The 21736-nt window shown below is 38.3% G+C and overlaps 1 protein-coding gene across 2 annotated transcripts; it reads right to left on the bottom strand.

Annotated features, from left to right (window-relative positions):
- Positions 1-4176: 4176 nt before the first annotated feature.
- gnb1b (guanine nucleotide binding protein (G protein), beta polypeptide 1b) lies at positions 4177-19794 on the bottom strand. 2 transcript variants are annotated; one of them, XM_058403144.1, is made up of 11 exons: positions 19400-19794; positions 10266-10373; positions 8102-8140; positions 7877-7983; positions 7321-7384; positions 7073-7235; positions 6704-6770; positions 6342-6543; positions 5983-6199; positions 5629-5744; positions 4177-5027 (listed from the first exon to the last, which is right to left on the bottom strand). In XM_058403144.1, the coding sequence occupies exons 2-10, from the start codon at positions 10320-10322 to the stop codon at positions 5638-5640; spliced, it is 1023 nt and encodes a 340-aa protein (XP_058259127.1). In that variant the 5' UTR covers positions 10323-10373; positions 19400-19794; the 3' UTR covers positions 4177-5027; positions 5629-5637. The 2 variants fall into 2 exon arrangements, with proteins under 2 accessions (XP_058259127.1, XP_058259126.1); XM_058403143.1 differs by having other exon boundaries at positions 5601-5744; positions 19400-19793.
- Positions 19795-21736: the final 1942 nt, after the last annotated feature.

The following is a 21736-nucleotide window of genomic DNA, read 5'->3' as shown; positions in this document are numbered from 1 at the left end:
GTGGAACATTGATAGGACTGAAGAGAATAGACAGGAATGCAAGGAGTTACAGCGCAGAGTGAAGAGGGAGGTGTCTAAGAGTTGTACACTAGGTTAGACATTAGAGAAGGAGAGAAGGACTTGTACAGGTTAGCTAGGCAGAGGGATCGAGATGAGAAGGATGTGCGGCAAGTTAGAGTTATTAAGGATAGAGATGGAAAGGTGCTCACCAGTGAGGAGAGTGTACAGAGGAGATGGAAGGAATACTTCGAAGAGCTGATGAATGAGGAAAATGAGAGGGAAGAAAGAGTAGAAGGAGTGAACTCTCTGGAACAAAAAGTAGATAAGATTAGAAAGGATGAAGTCAGTAAGGCTTTGAAAAGGATGAAAAGTGGAAAGGCAGTTGGTCCTGATGACATCCCGGTGAAAGTCTGGAAGTGTCTAGGAGAGGCAGCAGTGGAAACTAGTTTGTTTAACAGGGATTTAGAGAGTGAGAAGATGCCTGAGGAATGGAGAATTGTGTTAGTGCCGATCTTTAAGAATAAGGGTAACGTGCAGAGTTGCAGCAACTATAGGGGGATAAAGTTGATGAGCCATACAATGAAGCTATGGGAAAGAGTAGTGGAAGCTAGGTTAAGGAAGGTAGTGGAAATTTGTGAGCAGCAGTATGGCTTCATGTCCAGAAAGAGCACAACAGATGCAATTTTTGCTCTGAGAATGTTGATGGAGAAGTATAGGGATGGTCAGAGAGAGTTGCACTGTGTGTTTGTAGACTTGGAGAAAGCATATGACAGGGTGCCAAGAAAAGAGCTGTGGTACTGTATGAGGAAGTCAGGAGTAGCAGAGAAGTATGTCAGAGTGGTGCAGGACATGCATGAGAGGAGCAGGACAGTGGTGAGGTGTGCTGTAGGTCAGACAGAGGAGTTCAAAGTGGAGGTGGGACTGCATCAGGGATCGGCTCTGAGCCCCTTCCTGTTTGCTATGGTGATGGACCAGTTGTCAGAGGAGGTCAGACAGAAGTCTCCTTGGACAATGATGTTTGCAGTTGACATTGTGATCTGTAGTGAGAGCAGGGAGCAGGTGGAGGAAAACCTGGAGAGGTGGAGGTTTGCGCTGGAGAGAAGAGGAATGAAAGTCAGTCGTAGTAAGACTGAGTACATGTGTGTGAATGACAGGGAGGGAAGTGGAACAGTAAGATTACAGGGTGAAGAGGTGAAGAAGGTACAGGAGTTTAAGTACTTGGGGTCAACAGTCCAGAGTAATGGAGAGTGTGGGAAAGAGGTGAAGAAGGGAGTGCAGGCAGGTTGGAATGGGTGGAGAAAGGTGTCGGGGAAGACGTACAGGACAGTGGTGAGACCGGCCATGCTGTATGGTTTAGAAACTGTCACTGAGGAAGAGACAAGAGCAGAGCTGAAGATGTTGAGGTTCTCTTTGGGAGTGACAAGGTTGGACAGGATTAGAGGGACAGCTCATGTTAGATGTTTGGGAGACAGTTAGGGAGGCCAGATTAAGATGGTTCGGACATGTTCAGAAGGAAGGCGAGTGAGTGTATTAGAAGGAGAATATTGGACATGGAGCTGCCAGGCAGGAGGCAAAGAGGAAGGCTAAAGAGGAGGTATATGGATGTAATAAATAAGGATATGAAGCTAGTGGGTGCAAGTGTTAAGGATGCAGAATACAGGGATACGCCACAGCGACCCCTGAAGGGAAAAGCCAAAAGAAGAAGAGGAAGAAAAGGATCCTGGATCCAGAGAGCCATTTTATGATGACACTGGGACAGTAAAGTGAAAAATAAGATTACTTTCCCTGAGATTGTGAGCCTCTAGAAGCATGAAGAACAGTTAGATATAAAGACTAAACAATTCACCAAAAAAAGTTTTAGAAAAAGATTTGGCATTAAAATTATATATACATATATGTGTGTGTGTGTGTGTAAATAAACATACTGTCTGCTACAACAACTGCCCTTAGATGACTTCTAACGAGGAAGTTTTATGTAAACACATTTTGGTTTCTGTCCACAGCACAGGAAAGGAACAATGAATGTCCTTGTTTGTCAGTACAGATGATGTATGCGGAAATGTTGGGGACTCTATACACAACACTCAAATTTGAATTTCGGAAGTTAGTAACCGATGCAGACAAATAAAAACATTAAAAAGCTGTTTATTATGCCGTGGCTGTGTGCATGTTTGATATCTTTACTACGGGATTTCATCAGAGCCTTGCTTATACCACATGATGCAGTCAGTAGGGACAAGTGGCAAATATAAACCCTTGACAGTGTCCTGTTTTCAGGTTGAATGACACTCAAGCGAACTGCACCATGTGGAAAAAATGTTTTTAAATGTTCCAGTATAAATTCTTAACACACAACCGTCCACTTCCCTTTTTTCAGCGCAGCAGCACACATACCAAGGTGTTTTTTTTTTTTTTAATAACACTGGGAATTTGAATAAGTTGTTATGGATTACATTTCAGACAGAAAAGACCTTTGTACTTTATGTTTTCTATTTAGAACAACAGGAAGAGGCTTTTGTTTTATTGGGAGATGTCCAGCAGCTGGCCTTGAATTTGCATTGATCCTCAGAGCCACCTGTTTCCTCAACTATTTACAGAAACCTGTATCCTTGCAAAAGAATTGATTTTCTCACACGTTCCATTTGAGCATTAGCGTAATACCTGGCTTCTAGAGAAAGCCCTAAAGACTAATCTGGGACTTCTACCAAAACATCCAAACAGAGAGACATCTCAAACTTCTTTTTATTACATCTTAAATAACAGTACATTTTAATATAGTATCTATCTTGCATCCAGCTTTCTGTGGTACACCAACAGACTGAAATTAAATACAAAAGGTGAGGAGTGCGGAGCTCTACAGTTAATGATATATTATGACAGTTAATTAATGATGAGAAAATAAAGTGGGGAATCCATTTTAATTGAACTGCAATTAATCTTTACTGGTGGCAGCACACAAATACATCACAATTATTGTACATTATCGCAGAGAGAGAGAGAGAAAACATAAAAAAAAAAAGTCACAACTATCAAAGAAAGTGCATCTGTTTACAGTGGAGGAGAGGGGAAAGAGGGTATTTGTTGGGGTTGGGGGTAGAAAAATCTGCCATTTTCAGATGCCATTTTCTAGACACAGGAAGCCAGAACAGAGTTTCTTTGGACCCATTCCTCTGTTAATTTGAAGAAGTTGAGTGAAAATGAGACTAAACTGCTGCAGAACAGATGTCTTTGTAACCGTTTAACATTTGAAGAATCGTTACTGGAGCAAAGGGCAGAGGAATTCTACAGGAAATGTTTCATTCAGTTTTACACTTGGGTGCATAGCTTTGCCAGTAAAAGTAAACGATGTGTACACGATGTGGGAGAAATGACTGGAATTAAGCTTCAGCTGTTACAAGGTCTTACCACATTTCACCATCGTAGCAGAGATCAGTAGATCAAAAAGAAACGAGCACCTGCTTAAGCATTTCTACAGCATGCGACTATGTTACTTCATGGCAGATGAACAAAAAAAGGTTAAAGTTTTTAAGAATTATTTTCAGACATTGATTTGTACAACATTTCATTCACAGATTATTACCTGTATTTTCAAGCACAGAAACAGGGATATCCGTTTTGTTTTAGGAGAGGAGAAAGGGAGGGGACGGAGAAAAGAATAGAGAAAAAAATAAAAATAAGAGGGGCCCCACAATCTATTTAACCCCACCAATAAAAGACCATCCCTGGACAGAGGCGTCACAAACGCAAAAAAAGTAACTCCAACAGAAAAAAGTAAAACCAGAAGAGAAGCTTCAAAGTTAGCTCAAATAATGAACCTCTGTAAAAGAGAGGACCGGGTTGTAAATTTTATTTTCTTTGTTAAAATTCACTCTTGATGTGATTAATGGCATGTGCTTGGTTAGTTAACGCATAAAACATTAGTCAAGTTTCTTATTGTGCAAACAAAGCTGACAAGACTGGAAAGAAAAGTAGCTAGGATATAATGCTGCATTCGCGTGCAAGTCAGATACTCGTATTTACAAGCAGCCATTTTGAGATAAATGACGCGAGTACCTCAGACTCAGAAAATGGTAAAAGACTTAAAAGATATGGCATCTTTATGGCGTTTTCTTTTCTCTTCAAGGACAAAAGGACCGTTATTCACATCAAAAGTTAACTAATGCACAGATTATTACATTTGTTTTTTTTAGAAAACTAAGGCTGTTCTTATTACCCAGTAACTGCTGACCGCTCAGCAAGCTTTGAACAAGATGAACAGTTGAAAGCTGCTTGGGTCTACCAAGTTGCCCAAGACTATGAATCATGACTTGACGAGTGAGCACACTTTCTGTCTTACAGCATCTAAAGAAACGCTCATGAAGATTACTTACACGCATACGCACACTTCCAACACACATGCACGCAGGCACACGCACTCAAGGGTAATCTAGTGCACCGTTTAAGAAAAGAAAAGGGGGAAAGAAAAAAAAAAAAGAGAGAAAAAAAAATCTTTAGAAAAGGCTGCTATTCCTTCCATGTCTAATCTCAGCCTTCTACACGTTTTGCCTCCAACATTCACCCACAATTTTACAGGATTAAAAAGGGCTTTTTTGTTTTTGTTTTTTTAGACTGGAAAATATCTAAAAAGAATGTTATGAAGGAAAATAGATCCAAGGATAACAAAGAGCCTGATAAAAGTCTAAAAAGAAATAAAAGTTAAATAATTTGTACAATTACACTCCAACATTTGCTTTCTAGACACATGAGACATAAGCATGGGATGATAGTGTTTGTCAGGGTGACACAGAATGGTCTGAAAGGGAATGCACAAAGTTATTCTTTTGATACCACAGGAATTCTTCTTTTTTAAGGTGGGTGATAGAACAAACTGTGCTCTTCGTTGTGTAGGAAAGGCATTGTTTTTCCTCAGAAGTTTTTTTTTCTTTTTGTGGTGGTGTCTGAGTCAGTTTTGTTGTTGACGATGCTGTGAAATTTAACATTCTAAAGTAGGAATGATCTTCCAGTCAACTTTGGAGTTCAAATGACATCTAAATGAGAAACAGAGAGAATCAGGGCAATTAGCATAAACATGCAGAAATAACAACACTCCAAAAAAAAAAGTTAAACATATCACTACACTGCTCTTAAAACATCATGACTGTTGTGTATATTTAGTAGAAAAACATGATACGTTGCAATTAGGAATCAAATATTCAATTCTCAGGATCTAAACTCCTGAAGGAAGTGAGGCTGGGAAATAAAATGCATTTTCTTGAATGTATACAGTGATGAAAAAAGCACATAATCCGGGGCAACAAAAGAGTACAGATACAGCAATATCCTGCACTTTTATACTAAATCTAAAACACTTTTCACCACTTTATTTCACTTTCTGCCAATGTGTTTCAGCAATCACTGACATTAACCTTGAAAAATAATTACAATAAACAAATACTTCTAAATAAATAAAAACAGGATCAAACCAGCAAATCGTTATTAGAAAATGAGGTTTAATATAATTGTAATTATTTGCAACCATCTACTTGCATCAATTTTTAATAATGATATTTAACTTGCATGTTTATAATGTGCATTTAAAAGCATATGGAGCTGTGGCTTACTGTGTCGGACATGTTGTGTTGAAAGCACCTTCTGAGATCAGTTCCAGATCTTGAGGAAGCTGTCCCAGGACCCTGTAGCCACAGCCATGCCATCATCAGTCACACCCAAACAGCTCACACGGTTGTCATGGCCAGCCAGCACACCTGCAAAGAAACACATAATGAAGGCATTGTCATTAGAAGCATTTTGGTTAAAAGGTCTGGCAGCCATGCGACTTTTGGTAAATTAATAGAGGATATTTATCAGGCAGAATTATTATGTAGAGCAATGCTACAGCACTGTGTTGCAACAAATCCTTTTAGTAACACTGACAAGGGCAATGATACTCGAGAGGCTGGTTTGCATTTGAGGCTCATGCAGAATGATGTCGCTGTGCCTCACCTGCACGGTCAGCCTTCAGGCTGTCCCAAACATTGCAGTTGAAGTCATCATAGCCAGCGAGCAGCAGGCGGCCGCTCTTGGAGAAAGCCACTGAGGTGATGCCACAAATGATGTTGTCATGTGAGTAAACCATTAGCTCCTGATCTGCACGCAGGTCAAATAGCCGGCAAGTAGCATCATCTGAGCCAGTGGCAAACGCATTGCCATTAGGGAAGAACTGGAGAGAGAAAGTTTTCACAAACTTATTTGATTATAATATTCACAAATTAAGTAAACGCAGTCTATGAAACAAGCAAATGCATTCTGACAAAATCCAAGTGTTGGTCAGCTATTACAAAAGTTACAACAGTGTTACTCACACAAATGGCGTTAATGTCGGACTCGTGGCCAGTAAAGGTCTGTCTGCACATGCCCTCGCGCACATCCCACAGCTTAGCAGAGGCATCGCAAGCTCCAGACACAAAGGTTCTTGAATCTGGAGCCAGGGACAGGCTCATCACATCTCCAGTGTGGCCTGCGAAAGTGGTTGTCTGCTGACCAGTCTCTATATCCCAGAGAGCACTGTAGAGCACACATTCACACACAGCCACACCGTTTACACCAGCCCCAATGCTATCCATAATCTCTGTAAAAGGTCTGTGTATAACCAAGTTTCTCAGCATTATGGGACTATATGCCCATGCTGTGTTGGATGACGACATACATAAATACAAAGTCTTACCAGGTGGTATCACCAGAACTTGTGACAATCTGGTTGTCATCAAGGAAACGGCAGCAGGACAGGTAACCTGGAACCACCAAAGAATGCAGGTCAAACATTAATTTTAATAAATGGTCTGAAATCTCAACTGTTATTAAACAATTTCTAATCTAAATGGTCTAAACCAAGCTCCTTTATCAATCACCTCAGACAAAGCCACAAAAGGGGAGCTGGATTGGGGGATTAAAATCTAGAAGTAGCAGCGTCAGCTGTCCCAAAAGCATGGTAGTGCCAAATTGTGGCAGTGTAGCAGAGAGCACCACTTCAGGTGGCACTGCTAATAGATAGCCCACTGTATAAGCATGTGTGTGTGTAAAATTAATATCCAACCTGTGTGTCCAGCAAGCTCACGGCTGACGCGCACATTGCCTTCGCGGGTCTTCAGGCTGTAGATGGAGCAAATGTTATCTAGGCCTCCGCAGGCCACATAGTTTCCTGAGGGAGCGTAGGCACATGTCATCACCCAGGATGAGCGCAGTGGGATAGCATGGACCTGAAACACAATTATTTTATAATGCACTGAAAACTGTCTTGGAACAAACCTTGATACTTTGATTATGCTGCACTTCTTGGCTTACCTTGTTTGTAGTATAACTGTCCCAAATAATGAGTTTACCATCCTGGGATGCACTGACCAGCAGCCTACATGAGGAAAAACAGCATGAAGGTCAATTTCAGGCAGTAATATGTCCTAATAAACATATTAAATCATGCAGGATACACTACTTGAGAGAAGCTCACATGAATAATCATATCAAAACTTTCTGCAGTATAGCCATTACTTAATGGTAATAATAACAACAATGACTAACATCAGTAAGTGACTACTTGCAGTAACATTTTTACATCGAAGGTCAGATCGAGGAAAAGAGTCTCGACACACACTCTCCTGGGCTGACTGTGGCACTTTTTCTGTACAGGTCTGAATTTAAGTTAATGTTATGGCCAGAAAAAAATACCTTTGATATGCCTAGTAATCACAGTTTTCTCATCCTCTAAATCACGACAAACCTTATAAAACCTTATAATGTAAAACTATACGTGTGATTTGTTTTGACAGAACCCTGTGTAGACCCATGCTTCCCTAAATAACTAATAAGATAACACACAATATTCACTGTTAAAGTTGGTTACCTGGAGTCAGAGCCCCAGTGCATAGCATAGATCTTAGCCAGATGTCCCCTCAGTGTTCGCCTTGTGCGCATCTGGATTCTCCCCACGGGGTCAATGTTAGCCGTTATCTGAAAATAAATTAAACATAATGAAATGACCAAAATATATTTTTAAAGTTAGAAAACAACAAGCGAGAAAAAAAGGCTCTAGTATGTATCATTTTTCCACAGAGTAATATTGTGTTACCTGTGATAGTGTGGCATCTGCGCAGGCTTTCCTCGCATCCTGAAAAACAGAAACAAGAAAAATATAAATCACAGTGAAGTGGAAACAGATACAATGGAAACAACATAAATTAAGGCCTGTTTTAAAGTGGAAATCACTGAAGACAGAGGCAAAGGCATATTTTACATGAATTTCAAGAGGAAGAAGATTCTAATTAAAACCTATACAAATAATTCAATTTAAATATTCTCCTTCATTTAAAATGAGTGAACACAAAGAATGGGTGTAAGAGATAATGTTAGCTACTAAACTGATGAAATGAGACTTAAATTCCTAACATTTTCTTTAGAATGAAGTGCAGAATACTTCACATTGAAGCAGCACATTAATTCGGATACTTTGCATATAGGCAGTGCGGTCATGTAAAACAGCACATTTTTCAGCAAACACAAGACAGTCATTCAAGCTGTATTAGGTAAACTATGTAAATTTATGGTTATGGAAATGTTTCTCAGTTATGCAAAGTCTGCTTTCATGACTAACAGGAAAAACCCAAGTTAGTTGGCTATACAACTATTGAGAACATACTGGAATTACCTGAAGTTTAACAGTTTTAATACATAAAACAATCACACTTACCATACTGCACCATATAATTGAAATGCAGTCTAAGATTGATGGTGACAGGACGCTTTATTAGGAACACTTGTACACATACTCATGCATGCAATCTAATCAGTCAATCATTTGGCAGCAGTACAAAACAGAAAATCGTGCAGACCAGCGGCTTTGTGTAACGCTCAAATTAACCATTAGAATGGGGAAAAAACTGGTCGACAAGATTTCGACTTCAACACGATTCCTGTTGCCAGGCTGGAACAACTGTACAAAAGTGGCGAGCAGAATGCATCTCAGAATGCATCTCAATCATTGTGGACAGAGTTCCACTTTTGACAAGCAGGAACAGAAAGCTGAGACTATAAGAGGTCACAGGATCACCAAAACCAGACATTTGAAGACTGGGGAAAACATAGCCTGATATGATGAATCTTGATTTCTGCCAAAACATACAGATGGTAGGGACAGATTTTGGAATCAACATGATATCAAGTCTGGTGGAGTTGGAATAATGGTGTAGGGAATGCATTTTTGACACACTCTGGGCCTGTTAATACCAATCCATTATTGCTTAAATGCATTCCTTCATGCCATTACCATCTTTTATTGGCTACTTCCAGCATGACAATGCACCATGTGACAAAGCAAAAGCCATGAACATGACGATTAGTTAAGCTTTCTTCACTGCTCTTCCCAGTCACTGGATCTCAATCCAGTAGAACATCATTGGGAAGTGGTAGAATTCTGTGGGAGATTCTTTTAAGATGTTTAGGATTTGCAGCTCGACTCAGCAGCACTTACAAGAAAAATAAGACTCTGGTTTATAATAGACTTTGGGCTTCTGCTATGTTCAAAAACCAATACGGTAATGTTTTTTGTTGAGATTTCACGAGTGCAACTCTACTTGACTTTGCATGATTAAATCATGAATTACACAGACCCACATCACCAGCTGAAATAAAACCGTGGGCCATTTTTATTACATTAATTCCTTTAATGAATGACTTTCTCAAATTAATAGAATAACTATTAGCAACAGCTAGCTGGGGTGCCAAAACAATTGCATTCAAAACATTTGCCACTCATCAGCACAATAGAAACAATTATTTGACAAAAAAATTAATGTTGACCATTCCTACTGATATTTCTAGTTTGAACACTGGGTGTCGCCATCATTTAACACTGACTCTTCTATCAGTCCTCTCCCCTTTCTCTTCCTCATAACATGGGGCTCAGGTTCATTTTACTGATCTACATTTAAACATTTTGATACGAAAACAGTGTGAGTAATTCAGAAGAAATTGTCAGTTTAATTTGGGAGCATACAGCTGCTGTAATGAAGGAATACACTGTAAAAAGAACTTTCATGTATAGAGGGTGACAGGAATTTAACAACAAGCAGCTTGTGAACTCAGCAAACTTGTTTCCTGCTCTCACGTTAACAGAAATCTTCATCGGAACATTGCTTCTGAACAGCATTTTACTGCTGTTTACTGTAAGTCAGTGAAAGTGTGTGCATGCATGTGTGCACATGGCAGAGAAAATGTGTGCAGGAGGTGGCGCTCACTCTGATCTGGTTTTTCAGCTGCTCAGCCTCCTGGCGTAACTGATCCAGTTCACTCATTTTCTTCTTCTAAAGCTCTTCCTCACTCCTACTGCCGGGACACACGTTGATCTGTGGCACAGAAAGAAATTACACACAGAGTTACTGAATTGTGAGATACGATGACACACAAGAGCCTGTCAAATGAGTGTTTGGAGCAGAATTCATTACAGTATATGGAAGTGGATTCAGAGAACAATTTTAACGTTTGCACAAAGCATTGCAGACATAAATAGGGGGAAATAATACACAAACATTTAACAATTAGTCAAACATGCAGTAAAATATACGACAGATCTTTGAAGAACAAGGACAGTTGTTTGGTGTAATGTCATGCAAATCATTAGACTAATCTTTTTCCCTTTGTTTTTTTTTGCCTTAAGGAAGCACACCTTAAGATCATGGAATGGGTATGTGATAAGTGGACATGAACGCAACACCAAATATTTGCACATTTTGTGTGACCCAACTAAATTAAATGCTAGCTGTAACAATACCCATGAAAAGCAACTTATACCAGCTAGTGAGACAGTGTGAAAACACTTAGCACGTTGTGATGGCTAGAATTACATAAATAGGGGTGAACTAATCAAGTTCACCAGCTAACCAAATTTTCCTGTATGTTTTTCTTCTTCTTATTATTATTATTATTATTATCTTATATGTCCAATGTTTGCCATGTTCAGTGTCAGGTCAAGGGGCAAAGGCTATATGACGTAGGCCAGTTGAATAACAGAGGGCTGAATATGGAGCATGTGGTGAAACACTTAAGATGTTAAAACACAGAACATTACATCTGGTTGCTAAAAGGCAAACTGGTGAAACAAATACACATACTGATGATAGGATCGAATCTGAAAGCTCAGACTACACCTTTGTTTCTTTTAGTAGTAGTTAAGAGTGTCCCACAAGAGATGGCATTACAGCACAAGATAAACAGCACATAACTTGTGTTTGAATGCAATCCATAGCATCCTGTTTGTTACTGGAACAAGCTCTCATCCTCTCAGCAAGCACCTGATCAGAATCAGCTGACTGAAGGACTAAGAGAGCTGTAGCCAGTGGCCTAGAGGATCATCAGACCACCTCCTACTGAGTCACTACAGAAGTGAAGCCTAGTTTTCACTGCTTTGATTAAAATAAAATAAAAAAAAATTAAGTAATGTTAAACAAATATGGTTAAAGTAGCTGTTAAATTATATTAGTAAACTTCCCCTTAAAAGATAAAATGTAATGTATATATTTACCCTTAAAATGAATAGAATGAAAAACTAAGTTTTTTCCACTACTACATTAATACCTTGTCCACATGACATACCCTTAACCATACTGAATTTGGTTCACTTTTGTTCCCAAATACCACTGAGCCAGAGAGGACAGCTCATGTCACCAAGTTGATGTGAGGGATTAACTGGTTTCAAAACAACTGCTGGACTGAGAAAAGAAATGTAAATGACTCAACATTTTAACATGGTCTGGCTATATTGACATTTTCAGGCTAACAGAAAACATTTTCCCCATAGCAGAAAACATGTTCAAGGAAGGAGGAAGTTTTCCCTGCTTGTCAGTTATTATTATTTGTATGTAAACACAGCCCAAACAAGATGTAAGCCTTAAATAAATAAACAAACAAACAGTCTAGCTTATGCTAGCTTGATGGATTGACAGGCATAACTTTTCACCTACAGGTTTGACCAAAATGTACTTATTACATAGACTACACAAAAGCCTGTGGGGCTAGAGGTAACTGATGCCACCTGTCTATCCTTTTGCTTGGCAGGGAATGTGTTTGTCAGTAGGTTGCTGTGAAATTTGTTTCCACCCCCAAAAATTACCCCACCACACTGACATCAAACATCTGCAACAGACATGATAAAGGACAAACCAAAATAAGCTGTCTCAATAAGGTGTTGGGGCAGCACCAGAACAGCTTCAGTGAGTCATGGCATTGATTATACGGTAGAGGCGAGGAAGACGACCAACAACAAAAAAAAAAAAAAAAAAAAAAAAAAACCCATTAAATACTGATCTTAGTTTTCTCTACTCAAATAGATTTGTGGACAGCATTAATTCAACAGCACTTGCTATCATGCAAACAGTCTGCCAAAATTCCTCCTCGTGTGGTTTAACCTATAAAAACAGATGGTCTACCACACAAAACCCTCAAGTTCACACCTGAAAGATGTTATAAAGACTGCCAAGTTTGAGGTGCTACTAACCAGCCTTTATTATTAACAATGCTCTTTTACATGGGGAGAACCTTCTCACAAGTGCTAGCGAATCATGTATATTTTTGAAAGCATCTCATGAAAAACACTATGCATTTGAGCCAGCAAATTTCTAACACACAGTAGACATAAGATTTTTATTAGATACACCACCCTCACGGTCATCAGAGCCAAACTGATTTTTAGAAAGAGTTTGGATCACTTCTAAACTCAAATGATACTCAAACCACTGCCCTGTGGCTGTTGGATATTAATAGATTCTGTAAAGAGGTTTCATCATAAAATAAAGGTGAACAGTCTGAATAACTCGGTATTGCCTTCCTAGCACCAAGATATTAGGACAAATTATACTCTTGGTCTCCTGGCCACAGTTGGGTGTGTCGCCACTGGGAATCGAAGATTTTTATGCCCATTTATAAATATTTAGTAGTGTACATCTTGGAAACTACTACTACAGCTACTTGAACAAGTTTGTCTCTGTGGAAGAAAAATGCATCTCAAATCCTTTTACTTTTGGAAACCATGCCTTCTATAAATACTCAGGAATGACAACAATCCCTAAAAATTATACAGTATAGAACCATTAAAACCACTGTAAGGGACAGAACATGATAGATCGGCTGCTTGGCCAAAGAAGGAATCCACCCTCATCCTTCTGTCCCATGTGCCCTAAAAACATGTACACAGTGTAACAGCAAGATAACTGAACATTGTCAGTCTTTTACAAACAGGCTGTTACTTGTTTCACTCTTTTCTTCAACACTTACCTGACTTATTTTAACTCTTAAAATGGATGCACACGAGATACACCACAATAGTGCTGCAGATGGCAGTGTCAGTATGTCTCACATCCCTGTGCTAAGACTAATCAAAAATGACTATTCACAGCCAAATCTTCACTAAGGAAACAAATTTATTTTATTATATATATATATATATATATATATATATATATATATATATTTATATATATATATATATATATATATATTTATATATATATATATATATATATATATATATATATATATATATATATATATATATATATATATATATATATATATATATATATATATATATATATATATATATATATATATATATATATATAAGACTGATAATCATTTCTACCTGCTATTTTCTATTTTTAAATCTTCAGTAAAAACCTGTGAGCATTCTGTCAAAGTAACCCAGATTCACAAAACTATGAAAAGCAAAAGTTTAAGCAGATTTAAGTGATCAGATAAAATTTAAGTTTAGTTAAATCAAAAAAAAATTCATACACCTGCCAGAATAATGTTCAGTATAGTGAAACACTGCATCAGCTGAAATCTAGTAAACATTCAGAACTGCCATCTCACCACTGTGGCCAATGTTCAGGGTTTCCTGTTCCCCATATTGAGCAACATCTTGAACTAGAATGAAATCAAATTTAGGTTAACACTATTCAAAACAGCATTGTACTAGGCATGCCAGCTTAAAATGTCTGCTCAGGAAATGTCACCGGTGTTATTAACTATTTTAGTATTATTACAATTGAAGGATTTGGACAGGAATACTGGATTTGAAAAAGGAAACACCCTGGATAGGACATCTATTACAGGGCACCACTCTCACACAATCAGACTTAGGGGCAATGTCGAGTATCCAATCTACCCATCACCATGGTGTTTGAGACAAGAGGAAACTGAAAAACCCACACAGGGGAAACACATGGACCTCTATTACACACACACACACAACGCCTCGCGTTCAGGATCAATGTAGGGACCCTGAAGCTGTAAAGCAATAATGCCACCCTCTGGACACTCCCAAGCTATTTCTTATTATTAAAGTAAGAAATTAACTAATACACACTACAGTTTACACATTTTTGTTAACTGGAGTTAAAGCATTAACATGTTCACTTTGCTTGCATAAAATTGATGGATGTGTCAGTCTGTGCATGCGACTATCTGTGTGTGTGTGTACTGAAAATGAATGAATTAGTGGAATGTAGAAGATTTTTTAGGGGAAAAACCTCTGCACCATCATGTTCAGGTGCACAAGAACTATAAAACACTGATAACAGAGTAGCCATGGTAAGTGATAAAATTACAGATGACACTCATTACACTAGGTGAGCAATGCTTCAACCACATCACAGATTAGAAGATAATCAGCACTACCGCTTACCAGGCCAGTAATCCTTAAAGACAAAACCCAAACCAATAAACCTCTAATTCTCAAAGGCCACATGGAGGCAAATCTTTTTTTTGTGTGCCCAAGCCGTTTCTTTTGTATAGATTCTTAAATAGTTAAAAGTATACTTAAAATCTATTGAGTTGCAATTGTGACTTGATTTTTTTTCCCACTGATCAGTCCGTTCACTAGATTCAACATATTTTATACACAAACACTCCGTCCACTTCATCAGGAACACCTGAGCATTCATACAGTTCTCTAATCAGCCAATCATGTGGCAGCAGCACAGATTGAGAGTTTTAGTTCACATCTAACATCAGGAGGAAGAAAAAGTATGATCTCTGATTTTGTGGTATGGATATTGGTACTAGATGGGGTGGTTTGATTACATCAAAACTGCTGATCTCAGTGGATTTTTACAACAGTCTCTAGAGATTATACAGAATGGTGTGAAAAACAAAAAACACATCCAAAGGTTCTGCGGGCTGAAACAACTAGTTGAAATCGACCAGAGAAGAAGTACCAAGCTGGTCTGAGCTGAAGTCTATAGTAACTCAAATAAGCACTCTACAACCAGGGTGAGCAGAAACCTATCTCTGAAAACACAACACACCAAACGTTTAGGTGGAGGGCCTGGTTTACACATTTAATAAACTACTGATTTGTGATGTACACAATTCATTCAGTGTTCATACACAATAGTCTTGAGAGTTTATTTTGCTGAAAAAAGACCAGATGACTTGTTTGTAATCTTCAACTGTCCAGTTTAGGCAAGCATGTGACCATCACAGCCTCTGATTCTTGTACTTGGGTGATAGGAGTAGCAACCAAACCAACCCATCTGGTACCAATATCCATGCAACAATTAAAATCAAAGTTCACACTTTCTTCATTCTGATGTTTGATGTGAACATTAACTGAAGCTCTTGACCTATATCCGCATGATTTTTTGCAATGTGCTGCTGCCACATGACTAGAGGACTGCACAAATGGTGTACAGGTTGGACATTTTCTGACTCAAACTTGACAGCTTTGACTGAATTACTGAGTTACCATTACAGAAATATCTGGAGGAACACGAACTTAGTAACACCATGTTTTACAATATTTTTTTTTACCCCTGACTCAATAAAAGATTTATAAATGGTTAGAAGCATTTTAGGCTAAGCATTACTTGACAGTTATGTATGCGAATTCACCCAAAAACGATGCATTGGATTCACTTGCATATGCTTTTTTATATTTGTGTCCAAACATCCAAAGACACATTTCTAACCCATAGTTGCATATCTTTCTCGCTCGACAAAGCTAACTTCAGCAGAGTGAATGATTCTTATGTGAGCAGGAGACTTCAGATTCACAAAATCTGAGGAGAAGCTGAAGTACAGAAAGATCTCATGAAGAGCAATTGGCAGATGCCCTTATCCAAAGCGCCGTACTAGGCAATTGAGGGTTAAGGGCCCAGCAGCGGCAGCTTGGTGGTTCTGAGAACCAAACTCAACCTTCCAACCAGTAGTCAAACACCTTAACCACTGAGCTACCACTACCCCCACAAAACCATCTCATCTCAACCACTACCATCTCATCAAATCTGTTTATCCATATTGGTGGTAGAGAGGAATGGTACATTTGGAATGTATATTTCTTTGACTAGGTTATAGGCAAAAGTAATAACATATCCAAACTCAAACCCAAAAAACGATTTCCTGGGGACTTCAATAAGAGTTTTATTAAAGACTAAAGGATACAAGTTTATGATAATTATCCTGTACTGATAATGTTTCTAATGTAGCCCATAGGATTTTCTCCCACTGCTTACACAATCTACCAAAATTCAAACCATTAATCTGCAATACAAAAAAATTCAACTCCATCTTATCATAATTTACTAATTTTATTTACCTTATAACAAAAATCACTAAAAAGTAATCAGTTGTATCAATATACTAAGTTAGACAATGTTCGCACTACTGTTCTTCACCTGAAAAGTCTTGGTTCCTGTGATGTAATGCTGACTTGGCCTTCAAAATCGCAAATGTAGTCCTTCAGTTTCTCCAAAACAACTGAGCTCATTTTTGGGAATCATTCAGCTGTTCTCCCAACAACTGCACAACATTGAGTACACAGGCCAATATGAAGTTTATATGATTCAAGTATAAGTAATAAGTTCTGAAAAAGTCATCAATATAGGACTACAGATTTCATTTTAATATTTGTCCACTGGGTGTATAAACTATTTTTACACAACACAGTGAACATTGTTCAAAACACTAACACTGATGAGTGAAAGTCATGACTTTTTGAGAATTCACTTTTCCTCCACCCAGGATGCATTTAGAAAATATAGGCCATGAGAGCAACATGAGAGTCCTAATATATATATATATATATATATATATATATATATATATATATATATATATATATATATATATATATATATATATATATATATATATAGTTCTGAGTGTAAATTATAATGCATTTACACTTTTACAGCATAGAAATGATGCTGTGGGTGAAACGAAAGGGCAATGAGGTTCAACCTAATTTTTTTTGCAAACATAGAACCAGACAGGATTTCTAACAATTTAGATGAAGCCAAACAAGCTTAAAGGGACAGGGGTTAACCATTTCAAATTCAGAAGACCTGTTTAACCCTGTGGCACTGCATTCTTGCACAATTCAAGATCAAGATCAAGCCACAGTGTCAGTATTAGTGGTAGCTGGTTACGGTTTCATTACAGCTCAACAAATCAGAAAAACAACATTTTAAAGAGCAGGACCAGGCAACATGCGTAAGAGACAATACAAGTGTTTACAACAAACACCACGAGTGCTGCTTAAGGGGAGCATACAAAAATATACATTAACACTGAGTCGGAGAGAGCAAATTTAGCAGAAGAGTAGGTGTTCATGTAGAAATGGTGCAGACTGAGTCCAGGAGTACTGATGTGTTACAGTAATGACTACTCATTAGAAAGATTTAGGATGAAGAGGATGGAGTTTTAGTAAGGGGGAAAACATTTTTAAACTTTAGACGAACAATACATGCCAGTTCTGCCATAATAAATGTTTAATATCAAGGAGGTAAATACTCCTTAAAATGCAACGTTTTCAATGGCTGCATAAACAAATAAGGGTTATAGTGCAAACAGCGTCCCGCTGAAGCAAATATTTAAGAATAAATAGGCTAAACCAGCGTCAGGGCCGGTACAGACCCCTCCTGTGGGCTAAATCAATGGCATGCTAATATCTCGGAGAAGGGAAGCTGAGGAGAAACAGCTCCAAACGCCATCTTGTTCGCAGCCGCTTCTTGGTCTCGAGACCCGCCAAAGCCATCCATTGCTCTCATTTATTCACCACTGGGGGTTCACTGGCTCTGAAATGCGGGGGATACTGATGCGTGGAAAGAAAATGTGCTTAAAAAAAACCCGACTATATTTTTATTCGTTTTCATTTGTGACTCGACAGAGAGCTGAGCTGCTGTAAAACACCGACCATCAGTCTGTCCAATTTAACGCCTATTTCCTCCGAATACAATTAAATGTCTTTAAGAAAAGGCCGTGTCTAATTCAACATGGTGGTCATGAGAAGTGAGCATTTTAGGGTGGATCAGTGAGAGGAATCACAGAGGTTTAAGACATTATATATCTAATCATGCTCAGGGAGGCCTTTGCCTCAAAGAACCACCCAATCCGATTAACTGGTTAAAAACAGAGGGACTCATTTAACACTCTGTAAGGTTTACACGGCTTCAGCTAATTGGCCTAAACACCAGTACAACGCTGCCGAGTACGATGGCTATCGATATTCAACGAAGTGGTAACATTTCATGCACTGATCATTTATTTTAAGTGAAATCGGTTAAACAAAACAAAACTGCACAACTGTCAGTCACAGTTAAAAGCGACCCCGATGGATTTTGACCGCTAACCAAATGAAGCTAACTTCAAATGAAACACACAAACTGAAAACGCCAGAGCAAACGTTTACAAAGTATGGCATGCACTCAGTTAATAATATTTATATCGCTTAGTTATCGAGTTAGAGCTGGAATCTAAGCCCCGAAATAAGCAGAGCAAAACCGAGCTTGGCTGGAAAAAAAAAAAAACATACCAGCTGAGTTAGCTTTCTTAGCTAGCTACAATGACTAATTAGCTAGCTAGCGGTCTTCCATGCTACGACAGTATCAAGACTAGAGTTAACTTGCTTCAAAATATTGCAAGTGATGCAATGTAACAGGTTAGACAATATATATTTCTAAGACATTCCAGTAACGTGGTGCACAAGTATATTTGTTTGCTCTCAATCTTAGATACAAGTTAGGTATGGAAAAACAAGCCGAGAGCGGTCCGGATGGCCGCAGTTAAGTCAAAGGCCTGAAAATATTCATTTTTGAGAAGCTGCTGCTGTTGTTTCTCTGTGTGCCGCTAGCCATGCACTTACTGGGCACAAAATCATAAAACGTACAGCTTCGAGAAAATAACTGTTTTGTGAGGTTTGCGGTTTAGTCAAACACTCATTTCCCTGGCGTTTTTGCCTGTATGCAAACGGCTCGGCTAAACTGTTACCATTACCCCACGCCCGTTCACTACAACCTAATCATTAGTACTCAAATACACCGCGCCGAATATCATTTCACTTCCTTAGTCAACATTAAACCCACAGAAAATGACATACCTGTATTCAGTCGTAGTTGGCCTTGCTTTATATGGCATTGACCGAAAGAAAACACCGTGTTTCTGTAAAAATCCACGCATCAACGAACAAGAACGAGCTAGCTCGCTAAGCTAACTAGCCTCAGTCGGAGGAGCGGCGCTTCACTAATGAGTTGAGCTTTCAAATAATTCGATGCAGAAGGCGAAAATTAAATGCCGCGTTTGAAATGTATCAACAAGATATCTCAACTGCGGCGTCAATTTTTTGTCATTGAAGTCCGTGGGACAAATTTGATCTGGTTGCAAGTCCGACGGCCGCCACTTCCCGTTGCTTTTCCTTCAAGGAACACTTTTCTCCAGTTGTACTTCTCATCCGGCCATCAGAGAACAGAGATGGGCGCGGTGACCCTGCAGCCAGGCTCGGGAAACCCCGCACACACACTCTCTCTCTCTCTCTCTCTCTCTCTCTCTCTCTCTCTCTCTCTCACTCACTCACTCACTCACTCACACTCTCTCTCTCTCTCTCTCTCTCTCTCTCTCTCTCTCTCTCTCTCTCGTATACACTCACATACACACAAACACCACTGCACTCAGCGCGCTGAAACTATACTGACAGTACTGACAGAAATACTGAAACACTCTTACCAAGTGTTGAGAAATACTGAATAACTCCACCAGTACTGATAGAAATACTGAAACAACACAGTCAGTGCTGTTAAAAATACTGAAACGCTAAAAGTACTGATATAAATACTGAAACACCAGGATCTGTACTGAAAGAAATACTGAAACACTACCATTATACTTTTCGAAATACTGAAACACGTTTGCCAGTGTTGAAAGAAATACTGAAATACTCTTGCCAAGTGTTGAGAGAAATACTGAAAAAACTCCACCAATATTGATACAAAGAATGAAACACCAGTACAAGTACTGAAAGAAATACTGAAACACAACCATTATGCTTTTAGAAATACCGAAACACTCTTACCAAGTGTTGAGAGAAGTACTGATAAAACTCCACCAGTACTGATAGAAATACTGAAACAACACTGTCAGTGCTGTTAAAAATAATGAAACGCCAAAAGTACTGATACAAATACTGAAACACCAGGATCTGTACTGAAAGAAATACTGAAACACTACCATTATACTTTTCGAAATACTGAAACACGTTTGCCAGTGTTGAAAGAAATACTGAAATACTCTTGCCAAGTGTTGAGAGAAATACTGAAAAAACTCCACCAATATTGATACAAAGAATGAAACACCAGTACAAGTACTGAAAGAAATACTGAAACACAACCATTATGCTTTTAGAAATACCGAAACACTCTTACCAAGTGTTGAGAGAAGTACTGATAAAACTCCACCAGTACTGATAGAAATACTGAAACAACACTGTCAGTGCTGTTAAAAATAATGAAACGCCAAAAGTACTGATACAAATACTGAAACACCAGGATCTGTACTGAAAGAAATACTGAAACACTACCATTATACTTTTAGAAATACTGAAACATGTTTGCTTGTGTTGAGAGAAATACTGAAACAGTTTTGCCAAGTGTTGAGAGAAATACTGAAATAACTCCACCAGTACTGATAGAAATACTGAAACAACACTGCCAGTGCTGCTAAAAATACTGAAATGCCAATAATACTGATACAATACTCAAAACACAAGTACTGAAAGAAATACTAAAACAACCATTATACTTTTAGAAATACTGAAACACTTTTGCCAGTGTCGAGAGAAACACTGAAATAACTCCACCAGTGCTGATACAAATACTGAAACACTACCACCATGAGTAATATAAGACTTAACAGTAACTACAACCAACATAAGCTGACAATAGCACTATATGTTAATTGTTTATGTAGATCTATAGTACTTGACACATCTCTACAGCACAACTTTAATACCACTATAATTAAAGGAGGTATATTTTCTGTTATAGGAAAATAACCACCAACTGGGTAGTACTATTTGGCTTAATGCAATTATTTTGTAACCATAAGGGTATAAGGGTTTTATTCCTCTTATACCACAGCAATTTGCCAATGATTACTTTTTTTAAATTTCATTTTACTGCATTACATTTTTACTTATACTTAACGTCATGGAACCTACAAGACAAGTTAGTCCTTGTTATCACTTACATCATACTTACATCAGACATGTTACCAGGAAACAGGAAAGGCCAAGAGATAATAATTTTCCTCCATGTGTAACAATAAAAATTGCCATAACAACATTTATGCATTTGTCCTATTTTTATGTGAATCCTAACACTATGCCCTAGAAACAATGAGAAAATATGGGAGAAAAACCCAGGGATGGATTTTCATTAACAAT

Source organism: Hemibagrus wyckioides, linkage group LG11 (assembly GCF_019097595.1).
Source record: "Hemibagrus wyckioides isolate EC202008001 linkage group LG11, SWU_Hwy_1.0, whole genome shotgun sequence".
In the NCBI taxonomy this organism is placed as follows: domain Eukaryota; kingdom Metazoa; phylum Chordata; class Actinopteri; order Siluriformes; family Bagridae; genus Hemibagrus; species Hemibagrus wyckioides.
The sequence above is the reverse complement of the archived record's forward strand: the minus strand, read 5'-3'. Positions and strand labels throughout refer to the sequence as shown.

Excerpts from the sequence above, each read along its gene's own strand:
- gnb1b (XM_058403144.1), bottom strand. The coding sequence starts at position 10,322 with ATGAGTGAACTGGATCAGTTACGCCAGGAGGCTGAGCAGCTGAAAAAC. Across the intron at positions 7,236-7,320 it reads ACAGTTATACTACAAACAAG|GTCCATGCTATCCCACTGCG; the intron begins GTAAGCCAAGAA and ends ATTGTGTTTCAG. Across the intron at positions 6,544-6,703 it reads AGTTCTGGTGATACCACCTG|TGCTCTCTGGGATATAGAGA; the intron begins GTAAGACTTTGT and ends TGTGCTCTACAG.